The sequence below is a fragment of the Phyllopteryx taeniolatus genome, chromosome 12 (assembly GCF_024500385.1).
Source record: "Phyllopteryx taeniolatus isolate TA_2022b chromosome 12, UOR_Ptae_1.2, whole genome shotgun sequence".
NCBI classification, from domain to species: domain Eukaryota; kingdom Metazoa; phylum Chordata; class Actinopteri; order Syngnathiformes; family Syngnathidae; genus Phyllopteryx; species Phyllopteryx taeniolatus.
Window position 1 is genome coordinate 22,926,107 of NC_084513.1, and position 25,534 is coordinate 22,951,640.

At 46.2% G+C, this 25,534-nt stretch overlaps 1 protein-coding gene across 2 annotated transcripts; it reads left to right on the forward strand.

Moving 5' to 3' along the window:
- Positions 1-355: 355 nt before the first annotated feature.
- shox (shox homeobox) lies at positions 356-7,649 on the forward strand. Of its 2 annotated transcripts, none has more exons than XM_061793127.1 (6): positions 356-623; positions 1,611-1,858; positions 3,363-3,420; positions 3,511-3,620; positions 6,805-7,017; positions 7,420-7,649. In XM_061793127.1, exons 1-6 carry the CDS (start codon positions 386-388, stop codon positions 7,507-7,509), a joined length of 957 nt encoding a protein of 318 aa, XP_061649111.1. In that variant the 5' UTR covers positions 356-385; the 3' UTR covers positions 7,510-7,649. The 2 variants fall into 2 exon arrangements, with proteins under 2 accessions (XP_061649111.1, XP_061649112.1); XM_061793128.1 differs by having other exon boundaries at positions 3,532-3,620.
- Positions 7,650-25,534: the final 17,885 nt, after the last annotated feature.

A 25,534-nucleotide genomic window follows, 5' to 3' on the forward strand; every position in this document is an offset into this window, starting at 1 on the left:
CCTCTCCAAAAACTCCCAACAGCAGGAGCCATCTCGCCTCCTCGCCTCCTTCCCTCCTCGCCTCCTCGCCTCCTCGCCTCCTCCCGTCCTCGTGCGAGGCAGCACGGAGCCCTCACTGCGCCTGGATTGCTTTCTCCGTTTGCATTCTTTCTTTCTTTTTTGCTCCTTTATTTTCCATTTCGCCAACCCCGGGAGGAGCAGAGGGATCGGGGTGAGAGGGGGCTTTTTTGGTTTTTGTTTTGTTTTGTTTTCCTTCCCCCCCCCCCCACCCCCAGCCCCCCCCCCTGCTCCCCACCCGTACCCGTACCCCTACCCGTATCCCCCCCCCCCCACCCCCACCACCACCCCGCCCCACCCCACCCCGACCAAAACGGAAGTGCGAGTCATGGAGGAGCTGACGGCGTTCGTGTCCAAGTCGTTCGAGGCGAAGAGCAAAGAGAGCAGCAAGGAGGCCATCACGTACCGGGAGGTTCTGGAGACCTCCGGCCTGGGCCGCCACGGGAGCCCCCCCGCCGAGCACGACTTGAGCGAGGCCGCGCACTGCCCGCTGCACGTCTACAAGGAGCACGTGGACATGGACAAGGACAAGCTGAAGGACTTCCACGTCACGCGGCCCGCAGAAGGTCAAGCGAAACAAACACACGACCATCGCAATCGCTGACTCCGCATTCGTTGCAAAACCGCGACCGAACTCGCAACTTCGCGTGGAAGCGAGGACGAATGTTCATCGTCTCAACGTTTTGTTTCTTTCTGCGCCACTCCAGAAAGAAATGCGCGTCGACGGCCAAACAAGCATGCGCTCGTTGATTTTGTGACATTTCAATGGGAAAAGAATTTGACGGCTAAACAATCGCCGCGCATCTGTCATTTTGTAGGATTTGGAAAGAAAGCGGAACCGAGTTCGAAATTCCAAATTAGAACGTCATAGAACGTCCACGTGAGAACTTTTGGGATTCTTTCCTGTCCGGCTAGATTTCGTTGTAAGCATTGACACACAACAACGACACGTTTTTTTTTGGGGGTTGCACGAGATTCCAATGTGAGCGCCCCCCCCCCCCCCCCCCCCCCCCCTGGAAAATAATCTTCTGCCTTTTCACGCAAACGCGGAGTACATTTTGCAAAAAAAGCGAGACGAATATGATCGCGGCTTCCATTTGCAAGTAGCCCGCGCTCCTTATTTGAAATGGTTCGGCACAACCCAAGAAACAAAATGGAACAATTTGAGTTGAAATGATCGCACAAAGTTGCATTCAACATTTTCTATATTTGTATGCGGGCCGTAATTCAAGCGAGTTGTAAAAAAAAAAAATCAAATATTGAAAGGATGAAAATGAGCACCATAAATCGTCATTTAAACAAACAAACAAAAAAAAAATGCGGCGCACCAACACAGCGGCATTATTTGCTCACTGAAAAATGCGCGAATATAAAACAAAATTATAAAACAAGCGGCTTTATTTTTTCGCATCCAAAATTTTTTATTTAGCTCAGCAACGAATAGCGGACATTTCCCTCTACCCGAGTGTGTGTGTGTGTGTGTGTGTGTGTGTGTATTGAAATTTCGCAGTAACGCGTTCTCTTAATATTAACAAGCGATGTCGCCGGCGCAGGCATCTTCGAGTGCGGCAAGGACAAGAACGGCGGCGGCGGCGGCGGCGGCGGCGGCGGCAAGAAGGAGGAGGTCAAGTCGGAGGACGAGGACGCGCAGGGCAAACTCAAGCAGCGCAGGAGTCGCACCAACTTCACGCTGGAGCAGCTCAACGAGCTCGAGCGCCTGTTCGACGAGACGCACTACCCGGACGCCTTCATGCGCGAGGAGCTCAGCCAGCGCCTCGGCCTCTCGGAGGCGCGCGTGCAGGTGCGGCGGCGGCGGCGGCCGACGAGCGCAAATGTGCAAAGAAATCAAATAAAAATCATCATCAGCTGACATCGTTCGTTGCGTTCGACGCGACAAAATCACAAATCGCGCGCGTAACCGGATGACGTCGCCCAAGCATCCAAACACGCAAACGCGCAAACAATAATCAGCGCGTTCGAACAGCAACATGATTCTCATGTGCTCAACTCACGTCATTTTCCTCGAAAATAATCCAATCTCAAAGGTGAGTTGAGCACGTGTTCGAATTCAATCAATTCAAAGGATTCTTTTTTTTTTTCCCCCAGCGCCCTTATTTCTTTGGATTGATTTATTATATTTATATCAATGGCATTTACGCTCAATGCTTTCGCAAAACGGGCGTCTTAAATGACACTGAAATGTTCGATTTTCTTTTCGACTTTCCGTGACAAAAATACGACACGTTTGCATGAACGAGGCGTGATGATGATGATGATGATGATGATGATGAGGATGGAAGTCCGCAAGTCCATTGTGGTGCTGCTGCTTCAGCTGCGCAAAGGACCGCAAAACCAAAAAAAAGCAAATTCTCGTTCTTGCTCCTCGGTGCAATCGAAAGTTACGAGAGGCTGCCGAATATGTGGGCTCGTGCCCAATTAAATGTCATTATTCGCTACAAAAAAAAGCAAAAGAAAAAGCAAAAGAGAGATGAGATGGGATGAGACGAAATTAGGGCGTGCGACTGAGTGGCCTCGAAAGACGCAAAAAAAAAAGTCGCACGCCAACAATAGGAAGCATCTTTCAATTCAATGTTTTGCACTTCGCTTGGCGAGTCGTTGCTCGATTGCAACATCGCCGATCGGAATTCCGATCGTCATTGCGAGGGGGCGGGGCCACTTTAGACGACAAACGAGCTCGATGCTGATTCATAATCGCACAAGAGCGCTCGGCAAAACCTTCCCGGTTCGATTTCGCCACAGATCCCAAATAGGCGCCGTGTCCAGCAATCAAAAACAAAGACAAAAAAAAAAAAACGAGGCCAGAAAAGTTTCGAAAATACCAACAGGTTGATTTTGTTAACATTTGCAAGGGCGAAAGGTCATCGACAAAAGGACAAAAACGCTTCAAAGCTTCCACTGCAACCAATTGCAACCATAATCAATTACAACGTTACTGCCCAAAATCTTTACATGCATGTTAAACATTTGTTGATACATTCTATAAAGCATTTGAGCTCCATCCGCGTGTGGCCGCATATACATTAGGAATGTAATATGAAAATATAAAACGTGTGGACGCTGATGCAATTGTGGAACATTTTTGTGCGGTTTGAAGGCAGAGCCGAGATTCAAGAGTTTCAGAGTTTTGGGCCGGCGAGCCAAAGGTTCCCCTCCAGGGACTTCAAAAAAAAATAAAATAATTCTACAAAGAAAGAAAGAAAGAAAGAAATAGCATCATGTTTGTGAGTCATCGGATTTTTTTTGCTCTCTAATTGTGAATTTGCTTCCCCCCGCCCCAACCGCAGGTTTGGTTTCAAAACAGGAGAGCAAAATGTCGAAAACAAGAAAACCAGATGCACAAAGGTAAATGTGTGCTTTTGGGCAGTGTGACAAAATTGAAGACAAGTGCTGCCTCCCATCTCACGTAACGCCAACTGTCTGGCTGTCTGACAGACATCTTTCCCTTCTCTCCAGGGGTGATCTTGGGCAGCGGCAGCCACCTGGACGCCTGCAGGGTGGCGCCCTACGTCAACATGGGCGCCCTCCGGATGCCCTTCCAGCAGGTAGGCCGGCCCGCCCGCCCAAAACATCAAGCGTCGCCGCCGCCGCGTGGACGTCCTGCGACTCGAAAACGTCCCGTCGCTTGTATCGAAAAGCGTACGACTCGCGAGCCGTCATTCGGTCGTTTTGGGGTTTGGGTTTTTAGCCATACATACAATGGAAAATGGAAGTCGTTAGAAAATAAAACCAACAATTGTCGGAGGGGATGTAGATCGATCGATGACATTTTATTTACTAAGCACTTTTCAAATAGTGTAATGCTCCTCAAAGTGCTTTACAAAGTGAAAATCAATCACCTCATCCACACACACACACACACACATGCGCGCGCAGGTTAAAAGTAATAATGTAATACCCTATCAATGAGGCCGGCGGACATATTGAAGTCGCTAGCGTTTCTTTCACCGGCTCGTTCTGTATTTAATAAGGGTCCCCGCAACGTCCGATGCGCCTGGCGCGCGTCCTCTTCCGCAAGTCGAGACTACTTGCCTCGCTTTTAAAGGGAATGAGAGGAGCCCTCTTCGATCGGACGGGCTGGGAGTCGGCCGTGGCCACGCCCACGCCCACGCCGGCGCAGGCGTCCCGCTTTTAAATGCGCCGATGTACGCCGGGCCACCGAACGACCAAAACGAGATCTTGTCCGCCACCTTGCACAGTTGGACGAACATTTCCTTCCAAAAAGTTTGTCTTAACAGCCTGCGGCCCCAAAAATGGTCGGGGCCATTCCCCCTATGCCCCCACCCCACCCGTTTGACGCCCCTGAACGCAAAACAACCCGCCCGACTGAAAAGCTCGAAAAGGTTCAGCTGCATTTTGCCGAATAGAAAGAATCTATCCCCAAACTTGGAGTTGTTTCGTCTTTCTCTGAGACACAACAAAAATATTTGTGAAATATGGAAAGAAATGTTTTTCACGGGACAGTTGGACCAGCTGTTTTTTGTTGAGGTGCTGCCACCACCCTCCCCAAAAAAGTGATGTCATGTACTTTTGACTCGGTCGGTCACAATGTTTGTTTGCCCTTGAAGTGCGTAGCAACGCTAAGTGCTAACAGTGTCCAACTTCCACTTTCATTTGCAGCATTTCAGGATACAAAAAAAGGGGGTTGAAAACAAACAAACAAACAAACAAACAAACAAAAACGTACAGAGCACAAAATAGGTTCCCGCTTGTTCGTGTGCCGTTTGAGACAAATCACAAACGGCAACGTCGTCGTCTTCTTTTTCTTCTTCTTCTATGTCTAATGGAAATCCCTTACGGTTGTTTCTATCTGTTCATTCGATAAAAAAATATATATATCGACTTCCTCTTCTTCTTCTTCTTCTTCATCTCCGTCTTTAGCACACTCTTGGTTTTCACCTCCTTCTTTGACCAAATAATTACCAGAATGTGAAAAGGGAGACGCTGCGCCCCCGACGGCCTCTTTTCTCGCTTTGACTCAGGAATATGTCTTGAGAAATCTTTCTAACGCCAAATATGTCAGCATCCTTGAAGTGCAAACAAATACTTCATTTATGCAATGGAATACATAATCAGCCTAACAAGACGGCATATTTATAAAAGCGTATAACGGCGGACTGAATTAAGCAAATCCAGAATCACTTTGATTCCCGACGATGCTATTGGATGTGTGTGTGTGTGTGTGTGTGTGTGTGTGTGTGAGAGAGAGATTCCTTAACTTTGAGAATAACTGACAATCGATGAAATGAAAGAAAAAAAAAACATAAAAAGTGTCTGGAGGTTGCGTTGAGGCTCGTGGCTATTTTCTTCGAAAACACGCGCAGCAACAGCTTTGAGGGGCCAACGTTTGAGGTTACGTTTGAATCGTTTCGCACTGCGAAGCCTAAGCTCATCGCGCACGCGCGCACACGCGCACACTTGTTCCTGTAAAAAAGGCCAGCATCCCCAAAAGCTTCATATTTGATATTCTGGAGGGGAAAAAACTCATGCGATAATCATTGCAACGTCGTCGCATCTATCGGCTGCTGGAGAAACGTGAACAAACATTCTTGCACTTTCAGCATCCTTAACCATTCAATTATTCCAACGAGTCAATGCAAAAAATATACTTTCCTCCTAAAAATATCGTCCACTGAGAATCAGTGGGAAAATCTCAAGTGAGCTTTGCTCCGCGGGAAATGGCCGAACGTCCCTCAAAGGGCCGCTTCAAACCCAACTTTCATCCTCTTCGCGGCTTTTCGGCGGCCCCCGCCCGCCCGGCAAATTTGCGGCTCTCAAGTTGAACAGGCTTCGAGCGATTTGCAACAAACTTTTTTGACGCTCGCGTCTACGACCGCCACCGCCGAATATTATTGATTATATTTCGGACACATTTTCGCCAGGATGAAACTTTGGAGTATGGCAAAGCCCGACCGACGTCGATTTATCGGCTCTACGAATTCCCGCGACAATGATGGAATTTGGAGGGTTTGGCACGATCCGGTCCAGTTTTTGATCGGCCTTGAGTCAGACCGGGCCTCCTTCGACTACAGCCGCATGTACTCGAAATAACATGCGACACTATTTAAAAAACAAAAACAAAACTAAAAATAAAAAGGGGGGGGGGGGGTCATGGTGGTGGGGTAGACTGAAAAGTGTGCATGTTGACAAAATGTGTGTGTGTGTGTGTGTGTGTGCGATGCCCCTCACATGACTTCCGCCGCTAATTGTTTACATTTGTCGCGATTTTATGGAGCCTATTCAAAGTCGCAAAGAAACCTTTGATAACTCCAAAGAGCGACGGCATTTCTCTCCGTGTGCTGCGCAAAGACAATCCCGTTTCATCGGCACTTCCTGCTGCGTCACGGTCCGATTTGGGAACGCTCGTTCGTTGTCGTCGTGAGTTTGCTTCTGAATGTGGCGATCTGTTGAGTGCAGGGGTGGATCTAGTCCAGAGGGGGTGCAGGGCAGCGAGCCACCCCAAAATGATGACCCCTTTCAGGAGCAAGCTGCGCTGTAGCACTTTTTCCGAACATTTTACACTTGCGGCCAAAAAGTCTGGACACGGTTTCTAATTGAATAGCTGAGACAGCGTGTCCAAACTTGTGACTGGTCGAGAACAAACAACACGCTTGATGGATTGGTTTTAGCGTGTTTGATGAATGAATGAAAATGTGTGTGCACGCAGCCCTCGGCGCAAACGTTTGCAAATCTGCAACTTTGTTGTTGTTGTTTTCGAAACTCTCACAGGTCCAAGCGCAGCTCCAGCTGGACGGCGTGGCCCACTCCCACCCCCACCTGCACCCGCACCTGGCCGCCCACGCCCCCTACCTGATGTTCCCGCCCCCTCCCTTCGGACTACCGATCGCCTCGCTGGCCGACTCGGCCTCGGCGGCGGCGGCGGTGGCGGCGGCCGCCAAAAGCAACAGCAAGAACTCCAGCATCGCCGACCTGCGACTCAAGGCAAGGAAACACGCCGAGGCTCTGGGACTCTGACCCCAGCGGGGCGCCCCTCCCCACCTTTAACCCCCCCCCCCCCCCCCTCCCCCCGCCGCGCCGGCCCCGCGGCCCGTAACGGCCTCCCGCGCAAGACTGAGCCTGTGAAACGGCCGTGACGCTCGCAGTTAAAACTAAACACAAACGCCGAGCGAGAAAGGGGGGAGTCGGAGAGCGGGAATATTTTCTGGGGGGGAGGAACAGTCGGAGGAAGCCTTTTTTTTTTTTTTTTTTTTTTTTTTTGAACCAAAAAGGGAGGAGGGGGAGCCAGAAAATTGTCACAAAAGACCAGCTGCCAAAACAAACCACTTTTCCAGCGAAGCGCTAATGAAATACCAATGAAGTCACCTCTTACTTTTCGCCCAACAGGCAGGACTTCTGCGGGGCCAGTGGCTCCGCCCCCTCCAGGCACAGCTCACGTCCCAGGGAGCGTACAAACACATGTGGATGTCTGTCTGAGGGCCCGGCGCACGCCGAGGACGTTAGCGCCTTTTAAAGCGGCGGGCAGAGTTGAGGACGGTCGGGTCGGGGGGGGGGTCAGCGACATCCCCCCCGCTCCTGACCTCCTCTCTGGCTCGAACAATTTTAATCGCAACCACTGCGTCCGCCGTGCACGGAGGCCTTCCTGAAAAGCTTCCCGAAGGCCTCGCTTGGCTTCTCCTCACGGACTTGTGACGTAACAAACGCAACGACTTCCACGACTTTTTTTTTGGTTCAATTGTCATTTGGATTGTTTTTCCGGACTCGGTCCTGCTCCCGTCTCGGACTTTTGTTTCTTTCTTTCCCGGGTGAAGAAGTGAAGATGGCCTTTGCATTTCAGGTCTCGTATGTTGTGGGTGTTTACGAATGGCACTAGAAGCAAGGTACTACTTTACTCAATTAAAAAAACAACAACAACAAAAAAACCAACCCGTTGAGTCAAAAAGACAAAAAAAACAAATAAAAAAAAAAGGATTAAGGGTATAAATGCGTTGTACAGTGCCTAACAAATCTATTTGCCCGTCAACCAACGTCAAGTTTGGCATAGGTGCCCGAAATGTGTTGCTAGAATAACAAAAAGAAACATTATCAAGAAGCTCCTTAACAAGGGGAGATTTTTTTTGATGCTAAACTATCATAACAATAATTTGTTATCCATGAATTTTCAAACAAACGGAAACAAAATGAAGTATTTATTGAGGAAGACAAATGAGTTTCAGCGTTTGAACTCGACGAGCGTTCCCCCCTCAAATTTCATTCGAAAATGTGAATTGAGCTCAGAAATTCCTCACTTCACTCCAAAATCTGCAAACATGGCGACGTCGCTTGATGACGCAGGCCGGTCGTGCTTGTTTGTTAGGCGCTGTATTTTTTTTTTCTATTTTGGGTTTTTGTCATTCTGAAAATATGAAGGCATCAGTCAAACTGAAACGCAATGGTGTGCAGTTTAAGTGCAATACTGTAAATAGCGACAAAATGTTCAACAGCTAGCAGTTAGTCGATAAAGAGACGCGATGATTTTTGGTTGTTTTGTTTTTCCATGCACTGTTGGGAGTTTCTACTTTGTCTGCCGTCCCTTTTTTTCCCCGGGCGGCGGCGTGTACATTTTGTCGCGTTGGAGAACAAATTTCCCTCAAGCCCCCCCCCACCCCCCCCCCACCCCCCCGTGTCGTGCGTTGCGCTCAAATCGCACTCGTGACAATTGACCACTTTCCAACTCAGCATCGGCATCGTTTACAAAACGATGAGCTTTACTTTGCATGTTGTGTGTGACATTCATCGGCAAGTGGACAAAAGATTCGGGACATTTTCCAAACTGCTGTCAAGAGACGTGCGGGGCCCCTCCCTCACAAGGTCTACATGCCCCGCCCACTTTCTCTCGAAATTGTTCACGTCTTCAATTAAATTAAACAATTGTGTGTTTTATTTATTATTTTTTTGTCTGAAAGGAAAGCGTTGAACTACGAGTGCGCATTTTGACGTACATTTCTTTTGCATTTCTCTTGTATGCCTTTTTTTTTTAGGGGCACGGCTGTGGCGCGTTGTCTTGAGGGGAAGAGAAACCCCCCCCCCCCCGACAAAAACCTAAATGTAGCGTGTCCAAGTTTACAAAGCTTTCAGGGATGGTTGAATTTGAAATGCGGAATTTGTTGTACCCGTGACGATGCTTATCATTTCATTCGCTAGCATGCTTAAACATGATTCATGTCTGTTTGTTTTGCCCCAAGCCTCTTTTGAGTCACAAAATATGAATGTACATCTTGTACAAGTAAACTATCAATAAAGTTATAAATATTTGTACCACAGTGTTATTTCAATATTGAAAGGAATTTGCTTTCGACTACATTTCTTTGATGACAGCGGACAAAAAGGACTGTAGTTACTACTTAGATTTATTTGTTGCTTTTAAATATATTTCTGATATCAATGTACGTGTTGATATAGTGATCCTAATGATATTGCCCAGAGGAGTTGTCGTCGCGTTCACGTTCATGTTCTTCTTTCCGTCTCAATTGAATTGAGCGACTCAACAGCGCCCCCGTGGGTCGCAGCCGAGCGGTGCGATCGATTGGGCCTCGATCGCTTGAGCGATCAATTCCACACATTGGACCCCATTCTTAACAATCGATGGCGACGCCCTGCCCGCTGGTTCTTATGGGTGCGTATTTGCAGGACGCTAATCGACATCCTGAATATTTTTCCCCGCTCGACCGTTGTTGGTCCGAGCGCTTCTGATCTGCTGGGCAAAATGGAGGCGCGGTGAAAAGCAAGACGCTACATGTTGTCAAAGTCCCCGAGGCGGCCGGCCGAGCGGAAGCCAGCAGAGGCGGCGGCGGCGGCGGCGGCGCACGACGCGCAATCTCGCGCTGCGACCGGAAACCGAACTTTGTGACCAAGCGATGTGTTCCTTTCCCTCGCTCGAGCAAAAACAGTTGGCCTCTTTCTTTTTTCTTTTTCTTTTTTTCAAGACTATTAGCTTCCTCTGGGAGCTTAATTCCAGATGTGTGTACACAAAGTAATTACACCATGTGGTATAGTGGCCTATTGTCCGAAGCCCTTGCACGCGAACGAGCCCAAATGGCGTCCCGGTGAGCGCCGTAACCCCTTCAGAAGGTCGCCGCGCCTTTCCTTTGTACCGCTGCGGCCGTACATCAAAATGGAGCGATAAAGTCACAGAGCGACGGCTCAGCATTTAGCCAGCGGCCGGGGCCCACGTCTGGAAATAACCGCAACCTTTTATGCGCGCTAATAATTAGCACGCGCCCGTCCGTCACGCCGCGAAGAGCCCTGCCTGCTTTGTCGACACGTTGCGGCGCTTCCAGCTATTTACGTTGGCCGCGAGTCATCAACGCACAACAATGCAATCATAGCAGCTAGTAAGGCGCGCTTGGGAGTCAGCTGCGCGTTCTACAAGTACTAGTATAATTAGTAGTATGATACCGTATATGCGCAATGGAGTGTTGGGAAGATGACTTGGGAAATGTAGTTGCAAGTTACCCGGGTGAACATGGAATAGTCGTGGAACTCAAAGTGATATCGGACACAGTAGCGTTACTTCTCTTCATTTGGAAGGAATGCTTCCAAGGGTCCTGCTTGGATGTTACCTTGTAAAAAAAAAAATGGATTATTAGTTTGGAATTAACCGCATATTTCTTATATTCTTTACACAAATAATAAACTGATGATAAAACTCGATGCTCCGTCAGTTATGAAGGCGAAACTGTTCAAATGTGTAACTATGAGTCGAAGCGTTTCAAAATCTCAGACAAACTAATAAATGGCACGACAAGGTCATATTTGGACAAACGGGTCATGTTTGAGACTACGGCAGAAGGGCATGTGACCAGAGAGAGCCAATCCCAAGCGTCTGCTTTCGGGGGAAGTGATAGGGAAAAAAATAATAATCAAGAATTTTTGAAAAATCGGAGCTATTTTCAAAATGGAGCTAAAATTGTAATCATGGAAATTTCCGAAAGCAACTGGCATCTAATTATGCATTTTCTCCCAATAATGTCATGGAACACAATTGCAAACATTTTCTAATGAAATGACTTGATGTCATTAGTTGCCCCCTGACACTGTGCACAATACAACAAAATGTTTCACTTTGTTTTTAGATTTACTGCATTATACAGATTGCATGTACGGTCCAACAATCGCTTTTACTGCTTTTTTTTTATTTTTTTATTTTTTTTAAGCGGAACGTTCCATTGGCCAAACGACATTGCGCTATGAAGAAAACCGTGAAACAGTGTCGTGCACACAAAAAAAAGGTTTGGCATCTACAGTATAAATGTAGAATGTCCATTCCACCGGTGGGCTCCGGCAAATGTCGTAACTTTAAAAAGAATATCGTCGCTCGTGAGATACAAAAATGTGCATCTGTAAAAACAAAAGAAATAAAACAAAACCGTTGGGTGAACTCAAAATTTCAAGGGAGCAAACTTCCATGAAATTTGAAGTTTTGGGTAATTCAAGTCAATGTTTGAAGTTTGGCTTTTGCATTGAAGCCCAATTTCAACATCTCAGTCAAAACAAGTCGGCAAATTGTTTTGGAGCAAACAACTTGCTTGCTTTGTTGTGCTAACGTTGTTGCCACAAATGTCAGGAATTGATTTTTTAAAAGAATTCTTTTTTTTTTTCCAACTTTAATGACTGTTTTAGGCAGCATTTATTTATTCATTTTTTTGGGGGGCCAAAAGTAGAAGCAGTAGTCAAATCGAAAACCGTTTCTGGCCACACCGAGACGTCAACAAATTCAGATTCAAATAAATGTGAACACCAAAGAAAACGACAACTGGATCGCATCAAATTGGTTTCCCGCCGGTGGGAAACGAAAATGTCATGACTTCATCAAAAGCCAAGACAGATACAATATTTGACAGAGAGAAATTTGCATAGGATCCAAATGTGTTTTTTGACACAAAATTCATTTGGATGGCAGATGGGCACGTTTGGCAGATGGGCACGTGCCCAAATTACAATTGAAGAACAATTGAAGAAAGGATTTTTGGTGCGGGTATTGCTACAAACACAAAAATACAAACAAGTAAAACTCCAAATGCCCAAAAATTAATCAATCAAATGTAGGAATATATATATATATATATCCGAGTTTGCCATGTCGGGACGGATATTTTTGAAAACCTTTTGAACCCAACCAACTATAAAAATGACAAGACATTTCTCGGAACTATGAATTTGTAGAATTGCCAGAAGGGATCCAATCATTGAATTGTTGCCTTATCGTCAATGTGTGTTCGCGGTTCCCTCCCTCCGCCCGCCGGGCCGAATTATTGCCGTTGACCCCCGCTGAATTATGACTGACCCCCCCCCCCCCCCTTTTTTTTTGGACCGTTCCAGGTCATCAGCGGCTAAAGCTCGCTCCGTCCGGATCGCGCGGAGCCTCGGCGCTAGGCCGGAGTTGGGGAGGGGCGGGGTCACGTGAAAATAGTTTTTATCACATTTTGTTCGGCTAATCCTCTTTGAAACGTCACACACAACTATGATCAGCAGACGCACTTCAGAAAAGATTTTGCCAGGGACTAGCACGGAGGGGAAGACCGAGTGCGGGCGGGGTGCCTGAAGAATTTTGACCAACAGCTTTGGCGGCTACTTGACACGTCAAACGCGAGCGTCCGATCGGTTTAAGCGGGCAGGTTTTCGTAAATCCACTTCCGGCAGCTTGAAGCGAAGCCACCCAGAGAAAACTCAGATGAAAACAATCCAGCTCAAGTGCTGAAGTCACCGGGTTCAAAGGTCGCCTTTCATCCTCCCCCCCGCCCCCGCCGCTGGTTTGTTTGGCCGAGCTTTGCCGGCTAACGCTCGCCGACGAATCCGCGGCTGTCAATAGCGCGCGGCGATATTAAAACCAACATTTGAAGTCTGGGTCAACAGCTCGTCTCTCGCGTGCAGCTGAGGTGCAAAGTGTCAAGAATTTCAACGGGCAAAATTGAGCAAAGCGGGCGGGGGCGAGAGAGACGGGGGGAATTAAGTTCACATTCCATGCGGCCATTTCTGCCACTTCCATTATAAGCGCGTTGTTTTCATTTGCAGACGTCATCGCTTTGGGCCGCTCCGACGCGGAAAAAGACTCCCGAGAAAATACCAAGCCGCCGTAAATGTTAGGAAATGCGCTTTCACGCTGGCAAAAGACATAGCCGGGCAGTCGTGCGCGCCACTAAAGGGGAGATGTTTTACCAAACCGACTTTTTCTAATATTGTCTCGAAGGTGCCCGAGTCAACATGTGGAATATGAATTGAAATGATCCGCGCATTCCTGAGTCGCAGACGTTTCGCTGCCGCGAGGAGGCCTGAAATCAGCTCGTCGCAATTTCTCCGGCGTATCGACATCGCGAGCGAAGAGCTCCCCGCTCCCGAGCCGGCGGCGTCGACATAACAAACACGGAGGCGACCGATCAGAGGAAAGGGGGGGGGGGGGCGGTCGTAGCCAAATATGGGACAAAGCGGACACAAAACTGGGTCAAACAGAAGTAGCTGTCAGAAGGAGGGGCCTTTTCTGGACACCCGCGTGACCAAATGAAAAAAAAACCGTTTTCACACTTTTGAGTCCATGTTAGAGAGGCACTCTACGGAGGCTGAAATGGACAAAACACGGACGCCACCTTTAAGACAGAAGGACGCTTCCGCCAGTTGGTGCGCGACAACGAAAATCACATTTAGTCACTTCAAGAAAACGGCCGCTAATCAGCAAAGAAAGGTAATGATAATCATTTAAAAATCATGACATGTCCGTGTCAAACTCGAGGCCCGGGGGCCAGATCCGGCCCGCCACATCATTATTTGCGGCCCTCTAAAGCAAATGAAGCGTGTTGTTGACATGATGGGCCAAACTACACATTTTCTTCACTTTTACAGAAATAACAAGCACTTTTTTCCCCCCACCAAATCCCCTCTTATTATAAATTGAACAATATTGCTCTACTTGAAACATTTTTGGTTGTCACTATTTTCCGTGACTTCAGAATTCAAATGCCATCAAGAGTGTGTTTGTTATAATATGATAATAGACGATGTGATTTTCATAACGACCTCGTGAGGGAAATCAGAACGGCGAAAATGAGTTTTGACACAACTGAAAAAGGAGGTTTCAGGTCACTTTCATCAAATGTAACAAACACCTCTCCTTCACTAAATATGACTGGTATTTGTATTTTTTTGTATTTTTTTTTTACACACTATTTTTTGCTATCCTGTACGTCTGCAGAACAGAAAGATTGTCGGTGGTTCCACGGTTTCCGATCGGTCCGAAAAAAGTACTTTGCAGTTCACGTCAATAAGCTTATTGGTGTTAAAATAACTCATTATGAGAAAATGTGATAAGTCTTGCCATAAGCTGTGTTGACTTTGGACTTCATGTGCAATGACTGCAACGTATGAAAAAAAAACAAACAAAAGAAACAAAAAAAAAGAATCAAAAGCAAAAAAAGTAGAAATAGGAGCAGAGAAATCGAGTGAAATAGCTGCCTTTTGCTTGCTGTTGCCTTAGATCACTTTCAATTCTCGGGATATTATTAAAACACATAGCAAAATAAACCGCTGGGTAGATCTTCTATTATTCATAATTATCTTGAGATATTCCCATTTTCTAGGCAAACATTTAAACGGCCGCATTCCACCGAGTTTCAGCAGAGTGTCGTTCTCGGAGATGAGAAGATATCGCAAGTACAACATCAAACTAATTCAACTCAATTACCGACGGCTGGCGCTGCATTATACATATTCTATTGTTTGGTATTTATATTCTTCAATATGTTCCATTCCACTCATAAGGGACATTTTCTGTTCTACTCAGCAACTGCTTGTTTCTGACCAAACATCGTAATTGACTCCTGATTTTTGTTGTTGTTCCTTAAATTGTCTCAATTAACTTGGAAGTTTTAAGAAGTCCATTTCTAAAAATGTCAAAATGTGTTTACTATTGTATTTGTTTTGTTCGTAATTATCTGCTATCTTCAAAACAAATTCAACCACGGGAAAACAATCGTGACTGATTAGTGTGATCAATAATCCAAAGCGAAATTAAATTGGATTCCCGGCAAGGGTGGGTGGGCTGCGGTGTGTGTGTGTGTGTGTGTGTGTGTGTGTGTGTGTGTGGGCTGCTTCTTTTGTTTATGCGCGGCCTTGCTGACTACACACTTCTTCTGTCAAACACGCAAACACTTTTGAGCTGATATTTGTTGAAACGTTGCAGACGATGTCGACATTTGCGGAGTCGCGAGGTTCGCTTCGCTGCGAGCTTCGGGATCGGGCGTGATGGAAAGGGCCAAAAAAAACAACAACAACAAAAACCAACAAACAAAAAGAAGAAAACAAACAAAAAGGCTTTTATCACAGTGAGTGCTGCCCAAGTTGACCGTTGAAATGAAAACAAGACTCGGGTGTCTCCAGACGTCGCATTTTCCCTCTTCATCATTTGCATGTTCCCACATCTGCCAAAGTTTAAGTCAATAACGACTTTACAAGCTTTATATAGTGGTTATCAATCAATTGACATACTCTTAGTTAAGATGCAAGAATAAAAAGCAAATACTGACATTTAGTTGAAAACTGCTCTTTGTCGTTTTAAGTGTTTATTACTCGATTATTAACCTGTCAATAAACAATTTATGAACCATTAGTAGGCGTAAATTTATCAAGGCTTTATAAATGGTTGCCGAAATGTTCTGACAATTTCTTAAGCGTTTATAAACACGATTACTAACTATTTTATAAAAATATGAATCTTTAAGATAGTTAAGGATATTACAGCTTCATAAATTGTTTCCAAAATGTTATTACTGTTCATCACAGGTCAATTCAAGTATTGATGTTATTAACAATTTATAAACCCTTAATAAATGTACACTTGCTGCAACTTCAAATTTTGTTTGCGTATTATTTATTGTTTATAACATTGTTATTGTTTTATTGATTGTTAAACTACGGATAAACAATTCATAAAATCCTAATACGGGCACGCTCAATACAATATTTGATTATTGTTTAATAAGACTGTGTCATGTCTGTAACATGACAAAGAAACTATTGAAGAATAAATTATGAAGCCTTATTAACGCTTTATAAATGGTTCATAACAATGTTATTAAACAATTGCTATACAATTTCTCGCAACGATAACACTTGTTAAAACTACTGATGAGCAAAATAATTGCTGCACTTGGTGAGCGAATATTGAGCGTTAAATGCTAACTGGCCTCCTTATGTTACTTTCGAGGGCTTCAAAGTGGAAGCGGCTTGAACTTTCCAAACGGTGAGGCTGAGAAAAACTGCTGCTAATACTTACTAACTCTTTATTAAGCGTTCATAAAGTGATTATTAACCATTTGGTGAGCTCCCCAGTAAAGATAATCTTATTGTAAAAGTGTTAAAGTGATGAAATAATGACTTATATTTGAGCACTTTTGTAAAGTCTGACGGAAAATCAAACGCGTTTCACAATCGATGTCAGATAATATTTGCATAGCACAATTTCGAGTGCGGAATCGAGAACCGGGACGATCGTTTTCCTTTCCTGGCATCGAGTTTCACCTTCCCGAGAGCGTACGCGCAATGGCCGCCGACCTCGGAACCTCAGCCGCGAAGTTTTTATCTGTTGCCCCCTCCGTGACGAGGAGCACTTCACTCAAACGTTTTCAAAGTGCGGACACACAAGCGAATACGCGGACAGCTGAAAATATTCAAAATACATTTGTCATTTGGTGAAGGCCCTCGTAGTACGCTCATAAAAAAAGATTGCTCGTTATTTTGTCTTTTTCCTCGTTGCGTTGAGATGAGAAAATACTCACTGGTGATGATGCCAGAAAAGTCCAAATGCCTATTTCCCAAAACATATTATTTCTGCAATGTGGATGCAGCGTTTGAAGCTGGAACATCGTAACAAAGTCGACTTTGCCTGCAATTTCAACCCGAGCTTCTTGAGCACGTTGGGACGCTCGCATCGGTCTGCAGTTAAGATGCCTTCGATACAGAAGATTCGGTCATTAGATAACCGTTTCTAAATCAGGGTATCGGTGGATTGAAGGATGTCGTCGTTTACGGGAACAAAATGGGAACACCTGACATTGAGGCAAACCGAGGTGCAGAATTGAAACTGCGATTAATCGGCCGATAGTATCCCTTTTCACATCGGCCCAAATCGGATGGTGTTTTGGCCGATTTATTGATTTTTTGGACAAATGAACACAGGGCGGCACGGCGGACGACTGGTTAGCATGTCCGCCTCACACTTGTGAGGTTGCGGGTTAAAATCCAGCCTCGCCTGTGTGGAGTTTGCATGCATTCCCCGTGCCTGCGTACTACGACGACTACGGGATACTCTGGTTTCCTCCCACATCCCCAAAACGTGATTGAAGACTTGAAATTGCCCGTAGGTGCGAATGGTTGTTTGTTTCTATGTGCCCTGTGATTGGCTGGCGACCATTTGAGGGCGTACCCCGCCTCTCGCCCGAAGATAACTGGGATTGGCTCCAGCACGCCCGCGGCCCGCGTGAGGAGAAGCGGGACAGAAAATGGATGGATGCTAACACATTACAACCTAAGACAAGGAGAACTACATTCAAACTAACAACAGCAGCCGTTAACGACAACGCAAACTTTGCCAAAGGGAAACTGAGCAATTGGCCCGCCCGCCGCCGCCCGCCCGCGCGCTCGCCGGCCGTCCAACCTTACGCGCGAGCGACACTTGGGGGGGGGGGGGGAAAATCGTCATCTGTCATTTGCACTCCCAATGCATTTGGACGCTAACCAAAGCAACTTTCTTTCCCAGCGGTTTTACTAATAAAATGGCAAAATGAAAAATATGGAGCAGAAAAGATTTTCCCTGTGATCGTGTGACTTGCGTCTTGTTTTTAGGAGACATAACTTTGAAAAAAGGGGAAATATCGTGAGTCACCTGCTGCAAAGCTACAAAGCATTTTTTCTTTTCTTTTTTGGAGTGGATGAAAAGCTTCTTTTGGCAAAGACCGGCTGTCGACAAGCAAATACTGCACTTCAATTAGGTCAGCGAGAAACGTCGTCCGAGTCCGATAGCTCGCAAACGTCAACCAAACGATGACTTGTCGTTATTCAAATTGAGATTTGGATAACGATAATCTGGAAATGATGTCAAATCAAGTTGAATACAAGTGAGGGCCCATCATGCACACCTGATCGGCGTTGTCAAACCCCAATAGGAAAACATCAACTATTATTTTGCAGGAATATTTCCACCTTTGACCCCAAACTGAAGCACACTTGAAGCAAAGTCCGCTTCATGGCTCCCGCTTTGAACCGGGGCTAAGACGGGCACGGAACCGGGGAAACGTTCTCCTTCGTGACGGCAAAGTCTTCAGCAAGGAAGGGCGGGGGTCTCGTTGGAGACTTTGAAGCACCTTGGAGGATGTCCATCTTCCTTTTGTCTTTTACTTGACCTGAAAGAGTTTGGACGCTGCGATTATTCTACGATGAGATTGTTTGAATGTTTTGAGCGTGCACGTTTTTTGTCCCGACCGACCAGGGCGCTCTCGTGAAATAGACTTTTTCATCTCAGAGGGGTTCTCCCGGTTCAATCAAATACTGAGGAAGTGGAAATGTGTTCACGGAGACTATTTGGATGAAAAAAACCATGTTTGACAGACCATGACCAAAGACATTATAGGACGATAAAATGTACATTTGTGTAGCATCTACATTGGGGCGGTCACACATGAAAACAATTCAAACCACAAAGTTTTTTTTTTTTGGGGGGGGGATATGTTGGCCGAATTTACAATTGTATAACTTGAGGCGGTTTTAGAGGTTCTGCTGTGTTAATATTAGTTCCGACTGTCTCATTGCAAGCATTGCAACCTTTTGTCAAGCTTCTCTGAACGACAAATATTTACAGTTGGATGACTGAATGGCCTGTCAGTTGTTAATCATGTGTGAGAGCAGACATCGATGAGGATCAAAAGGAGGTCGAACCACGCCGGCGTCTTCAGCGGACGACTCGCCGGGTCGCGGCTCCTCCGGAATGGCGCCGCACGACAACAAACGACGCCTTCGATGAGCCGGTTAAGACCGTCGGAAAACGGTCACGCGGCGGAAGTGGGAACGGAGCGAGCGACGGGGACATCTGCCGCTTCGAGCCGTCTTGACTTGTCGCCGGCGATGAATTATGCATGTTGCGCCTCCTAATGGAAAACAGATGGACGGTAAAAATTCACTCGGACAGTTTGCGCTCGGACGGAGATTGTTGGCGTCAAACACGCTTGATTTTAGAGGCGCATTTACACAACGGACCCAACAAAACTCAAATGACACACACACCGTAATCGAAATAATAATAATCAAATCACACTGGCGATGAGGTGACCTTTAGGTGCGCGCTGCTGGCAGTTCAAAGTTTGCTTCAATGTTACGATGTAATAACCATGGGATTCATTTGGCACCTCTGCCAAGGAGGTTCTATTTTGTGCGTACAGGTTTTTTTTTTGTTTTCTTTTTTTGGGCACGTCATCGCCTAAAGACGTTGTAAAAGATTTGACCTTGTGATGATATTGTTAGAATTGAACGAAAACATTGTAATCACGCAAGTTGATGTAAAAGCTACATCGCTGTCAAATATTGCCGGATTTGAATTCCATGTAAGCGTCATGCAGATCTTCTCCAGATTGCGCATTTGGCAACAATTTAACATCCCGGTTAACATGTTCAGACACTTATATTTCCATCAAATGTCATTACATCACATCATGTAGGATCTTATTACATTTTCTTGCCTTTAGATCTGGCCGAAACGTTCCCCAATTTGAGCTATTAAGATCCGAGATTGTTCACAGGTGACAAATGTTTAAGTAAGCCGTGGCGGAGGTCTTTTGCTTCTCGGCCTACATTTCCACAACAACGGTCTTACAAAAACGCGTCGACCTGTAAATGCCGTAAAGTGCACGCTTGGCCGCTAATTGGCGATATGTGACCGAATTTGTCAAACAAGATGAATCAAAAAGAAAAGACAGCATCGTGTCTCCCCCTTGGTGCAGACGCAAAAGCGCAACTGTTACTTCGCGCCCTTTCTCCACTGACGAAACGCTCGACGCATTAACGTCTCATTTGCCGACGACTACTACTCCCCCCGCCTTTAGCATTTGCCACTTGCCTCGGTCTCCTTTGGGATAATAAACATCTCGTCCTGAGAGGTCAATAGAGGAGGCCCTCATCCTCCCGTTGTCGTGTTAGCACGTCGCATGCCGACCGATGCCTTCACTGCTGCATGATTCTCACAGTTTGCAGCGATGCTAGTTTTGAAGCGGAGAACCAACATCAATCCAACTGTGGCAAAACGGCTTTTTTATTGAAACCCTCCCGGTGACACCCCACTCAAGCCGCCTGCTGCTAGCGCTGTCGCCTTTCTTATTGCTCTCCCTTCTAAGCGAAGAACGGGAAATACTTGCAAGCAAGAAGGCAAACGGCCTGAGGGAACGCAAGCCCGCTCCGTTACTGCTCATCTCGCCATTTCCCCAAATGTTTGACGTGCCTCTGAGCGGTAACCAATAGCTAACACGCGCGGCCAGCGGCTCTGCTACGGCGCACGCCCGAGAAGCGCTCGTCGGTGCGGGGCGGCCTCCGCGCGGCGTCAGCGGCAAACGGCCGATGCCGCCGGGGAGGCGCGGCTTCTTTTTTGACGAGGACCGCAAACTCACAAACAAACTGCTTCATCAGCAAGCGCAAAATGTTGGATTTAGCGCTCCGTGGGAAAAAACGTTTTTCCGATGTTGATCGTCAGCCTTTGCTAGCTGCCAAAAAGTGAACTCCAGAGTGGCTGCATTGCTTCGTTCCTCCCGTCCCCCACAATTATTATTAAGTTGACAATTAATACATGTGTTAAAGTATCCTTTCAGTCCATACTCAATTTATTAAGCCAGCAAAATATTGATATATTACTGCATATAGAACCTTTGCCTGACATTACAGGACATCTATCAAATGACACTAAAGGCTCAAAATAAAGTGGGAATAAAAACAAAATGAAACAAAATGTGCTAGACACAAATAACGCTACGATGGCTGCAACAGCGTGGCTAATTAGCCTTATTTAGCAGACCCATCACAAAGAGCCCCGCCATTACGGCTTCGGCCTCTCCGCCTCTCCGATGGCGAGCGCCTTCGCCCGCAATCACCTTTGAAGAAAAGGCCACAGAACCCAACGGCTCGCCCGGCGGCCTTCGAGGAACTCGTTATTGACGCCAAGGCACATTATCAACAAAATGATCCGCGCTGGATTTCTTTTGCCGGGATGAGCATTGTTCGCGTTACATTGAAGGAAGTCAAATGTATGACTTATTAACCCTTACATAAAGTGTCCAGCTCAAATTTGACCTGTGTGACCTGACAATTAAAAGCAATAGAAAGACCCTAAATTTTCATTTTCGTTTCCCTGAAATTTGATGAGGTTTCCTAAGGAGACCATAAATATGCAAAAATGAAAAGATCAAAAAATGTCATTCTTCTCGACAGGCACTACAAAGTTTGGCTGAAGTGAAATCTGGTTAACTCACTCAGTAGCACCCACTGAAAGTAATTTTTTTTTTTTAAATTGCATCCTGCACTAGTTTGACCAAAATGTGGTGCCCGTTGTCATAATTATCATAACAAAAATTCCAGGACCTTTGCTGGAAATTGAATAGGAAGTCTGTCATTGAGTTCTGACGCAGCCATTTTTGGCCAATTGCAGAGTTTATACTTTAATTCCTACTCGGGAATATGTCCCAGGATGTGTTATTGTTAATGTTAGTTGAACAATCACAACAATTCTCACCCTATGGAACCAATTGATTTGACTGGTGCGAGCAGCAGCAGCATAGCGCAGCGTGAAACATAATTCACAAATCATCAATATGGCAAGCTTGTTTCTTTTTGATTTTTAGGACCTTCAAATTGCAGATTTAACCTTATGTGTCATTTCTGGAAGCATTATTTGGAAACTCAAATATAAGACTTTTTCTTAAGGACCCGAAGACACCCAGAAAAGAAGAATCTGCAGTTGCGCAAGATGAATCTACTAGCGCTTTGAGGAGTGAAGCCCACGTGAGGCGAGTCGAGTCGAGTCGAGTCGAGTCGAGGCTAGCTGTCGACGGGAAGTGCGGAATTAGCTCGGGCTAAATTGAGTTGCGCTTGCTATGATGAATGTTGGCCAGCAAATCGCTGCACTCGCACAGAAACGCAAACTCGCACCTGCTCGAACTTGAACTGTCAAGGTCGGATGCTAAAACTGGATGAACTGGCGCTCGTCTCCGCGGTGACTCCGGCGGCCAATTAGAAGCGCGTATCCCGCATGAGGCCCCGCTTTGAGGCCAGAGTGCGCTTGTTTGTCCAAGGGGGAAGAAGGCGTGGGTGAAAACACAACGTTAGCGTTTGCCGCCAACATTGCATATCAGTATAAACGGTGCCGCTAATAATGCTAGCTTCAGGTATGTCTTCCAACATCAGAGAGAAAAGTGCAAAAGGTTGTTTTATTTGCTATAGATCCCACAATTGCCTCAAAGAAGAGCTAACACGCTAATGTGTGTGGAAACGCTGCATGTGCACACGTTGGGGGCTGTCCACGTCCGCCTCCGCTTGTTTTTCTTGACGGTCGGCTGTAGCGTTCCCTGCGGAGGTCTCCCCCCGCCCCCGCCCCGCTCCCCTCCTCCCACAACTCACATCATTCTCATCATTTGCCCGCCCGAGCGCACCAGCAGCCGGCAGGCCTGGGAACGCGGCCGTAACGCTGCGGATGGATGGTGTCATGAAAGAAGACAATTATCAGGCAGAGAACGAGGTCTCCCTGGGTTACGCTTTTAGTCAGATTATTTGTTTTGTGTACTCTATTTGAAGTTGAACAGCCCCGAGCTTGTTTTTCTCTCCTTTAGCGGTGCTTGTGTCCATTCTGGTGTTTTTTTTGCTGGGAATACAGTTTATTTTGATGATCTAATTGGCCATTATCAGATGTTTTCGGGCGCTAACATAGGTATGTGCATTACATTGAGTGAATCTAATACAAAGCTTGTCTACAGCCTTTAGCACAGAAGCTAACTGGAGAAATATAGTCAACAAGTAGCGATGAGAGACAACAGGGCTGCAACTTTGCACCAATTAAGAATTTACAGCGTGTAGACCGGACCCGATGCTAAAACCTGCGTAAAATGTGCTTAGAAACTAACGAGTCATTTTAGCATTCCTAACAGAAGAATTGTTAGCTTACAATAAAACATAGCATAGCAACACATATTTCATTTGTATATCATGTCTCCTCCTCCTCATTATTCAAACCAATCAATCAATTAATGAAATCAAATCAAGGCGAATCAAAGGGCTTTACTTTGTCCAAACCAGCACGAAAAGGCACCAGGCTACGACCTTTTTGGTAGCATAGCAAGCGGTGCAAAATATGGACGCACTTGCGCCGTGCTGGCGCCCTGCCGCCGGTGAGCAGCACAAAACCAAGTGCAGTGTGACAATTAGAGCTTAACGGCGCCAGAGCGGAGGTCGGCAACGTCCCGCAGCTGACAACATGTTGAACTTCTTAAGACGCTGAAAATAGCGCACTCCGTCTTGCCGCAGTTGCTTGCGGATGACGAATCGGCATTCCGTCTCACACGATCGACGACAAAGGAAGGACGAGTGGTTGCCGTCGTGATGGCCGGCGTTAAGTGAACGGAGGACTGCAGGAGATGTGCTATGCGGCGCAAGTACGTTTTGAAGGACAAGTCTGCTGGGGCCGAATAGAGCACATTTGTATTTGTCTTTCTCGCTCGCAACTTTGACCAGGACACATGAAGGAAAATCTCATTGACTTCCAAAAGTTGACACAGTCAAGAAGCGACAAGGTTTCTGTCTACCTTGCACTTCAAAACTGGAATTTCCTCCTTCATATTTCCAACAAATAAAAGTTCTTTGTTCATAACTTCTCTGGAAAAGGAATAGGTGTCGACAAAGCAGAAGCCTCAATGTCAATTCGCCGTGTGACCTGTCTCTCATGAAGAAAGTGAACATTGTTTCTGCAGGCTGTTCGCCGCGCGCGTTTCTCCTACAAAGCCGGTGTGGCGTATGCGTTTGTGCATATGCCTCGTGGCACGCTTCAGGCCGCGAGCGCTGCCGCCGGATGCAACCGAGGGCTGGCGCGGGCACCATTAGGCCTGCTTTGTTGTGATAATCGCAACGGTGTAACAATCGCAATTACATATGCGCAAACCGGTAATTGTTGACAGCAGGAACGTGGGATGTGGAAGGCCATACGCACCAACGTGGATTTGATCCTGAAGATTACAATTTGAATCTACGAAAGCCGCAAAATATTCAATCCGCAGATGCTCAACACATATAAACAGTCGGGTACACGCAAAAATCACAGTGCGCTTGGAAGGTCACGGTCGGGCTCACTTTGGTTTCTGTCTTTTTCTGACGGAATAATTAAGGATGCAAGCTGGTCTTTATGGGTTTTTAATACAGAACCTACATTTGATATGTGTATGCCGTGTATGAAATAGGAATTTTCCAATTTAGGGTGAAGCAAGGGAACAAAATGTACAACATGAAACCACTTATGTGCTTTCAGTGAATTGATTTGTCAGTCGTAAATTCTGAAGGATCTTCAGATAATTCATACAATAAAATATTATGAAATTATGGAACAAAAATGCAAGCTCAGTACTTTGTCTTCTTTTGAGGAAATGAACGGTAACAGTTTGAAAATTCTGAATGATTTTATGCACAATGGCATTTGTTATTATGATTGCGAAGTGTTTGGGAAAGACTTTTCAAACGCCGCTGCAAGTTGTCTCTTTGCGTGCCGCACACTCGCAAAATTCCGCCAACTGATTGTTCGTGGCCGTGACCTCCGCTTGCCAAGGGAGGACCGCACTGTGTTTGTTTACAGAGTAGCACGTGGCTACAGCGAGGCTGTTACACGCAAGGTGCGTCACCAAATATTCATTTCGAATCCAAACTCTAAACTATAAAGGTTTTCCCCTTTGAAATTGCTCGCCACTTTCCCAGCCATCTTTGCCACGCCTTCACGCACTCCTGGAACAATTCTTCCCGGATCCTCCGCAGCGCCGTCGCCGGGGCCATCTTGACGTCATCCACGTCTTCGAAACGAACGGGTCCCCTCGATGACTCCTCTGAGCTCGGCAAAGAGATACACGGAGCCGGCTCGGTTAAGTCGGGAGATGGCTCCAGCACGGTGATGTTCTTCTCAGCCGGGAACTGTCAGATGCTCAGGGCATCGGAAGCTGAATCTTCTTTCTTTATGATACTCAACCGTCTTCCACTATTAAATCCGTGGTATATTACAATTTGTGTTACAAAGTAGAGAGCACATTAAAACAAAATAAAAGATGATTCAGCAAACTGGCCGGAACAAATATGTAACGGGGCGGCGTCGCTCCACAGAACAGAAACATGGCATCAAACAACAGAGAGGAGCGATCAAGTGTCCGAGTCAGTCTGCTGGAATGCTAATTGTTGCAAAAGATGCCAACAGCGA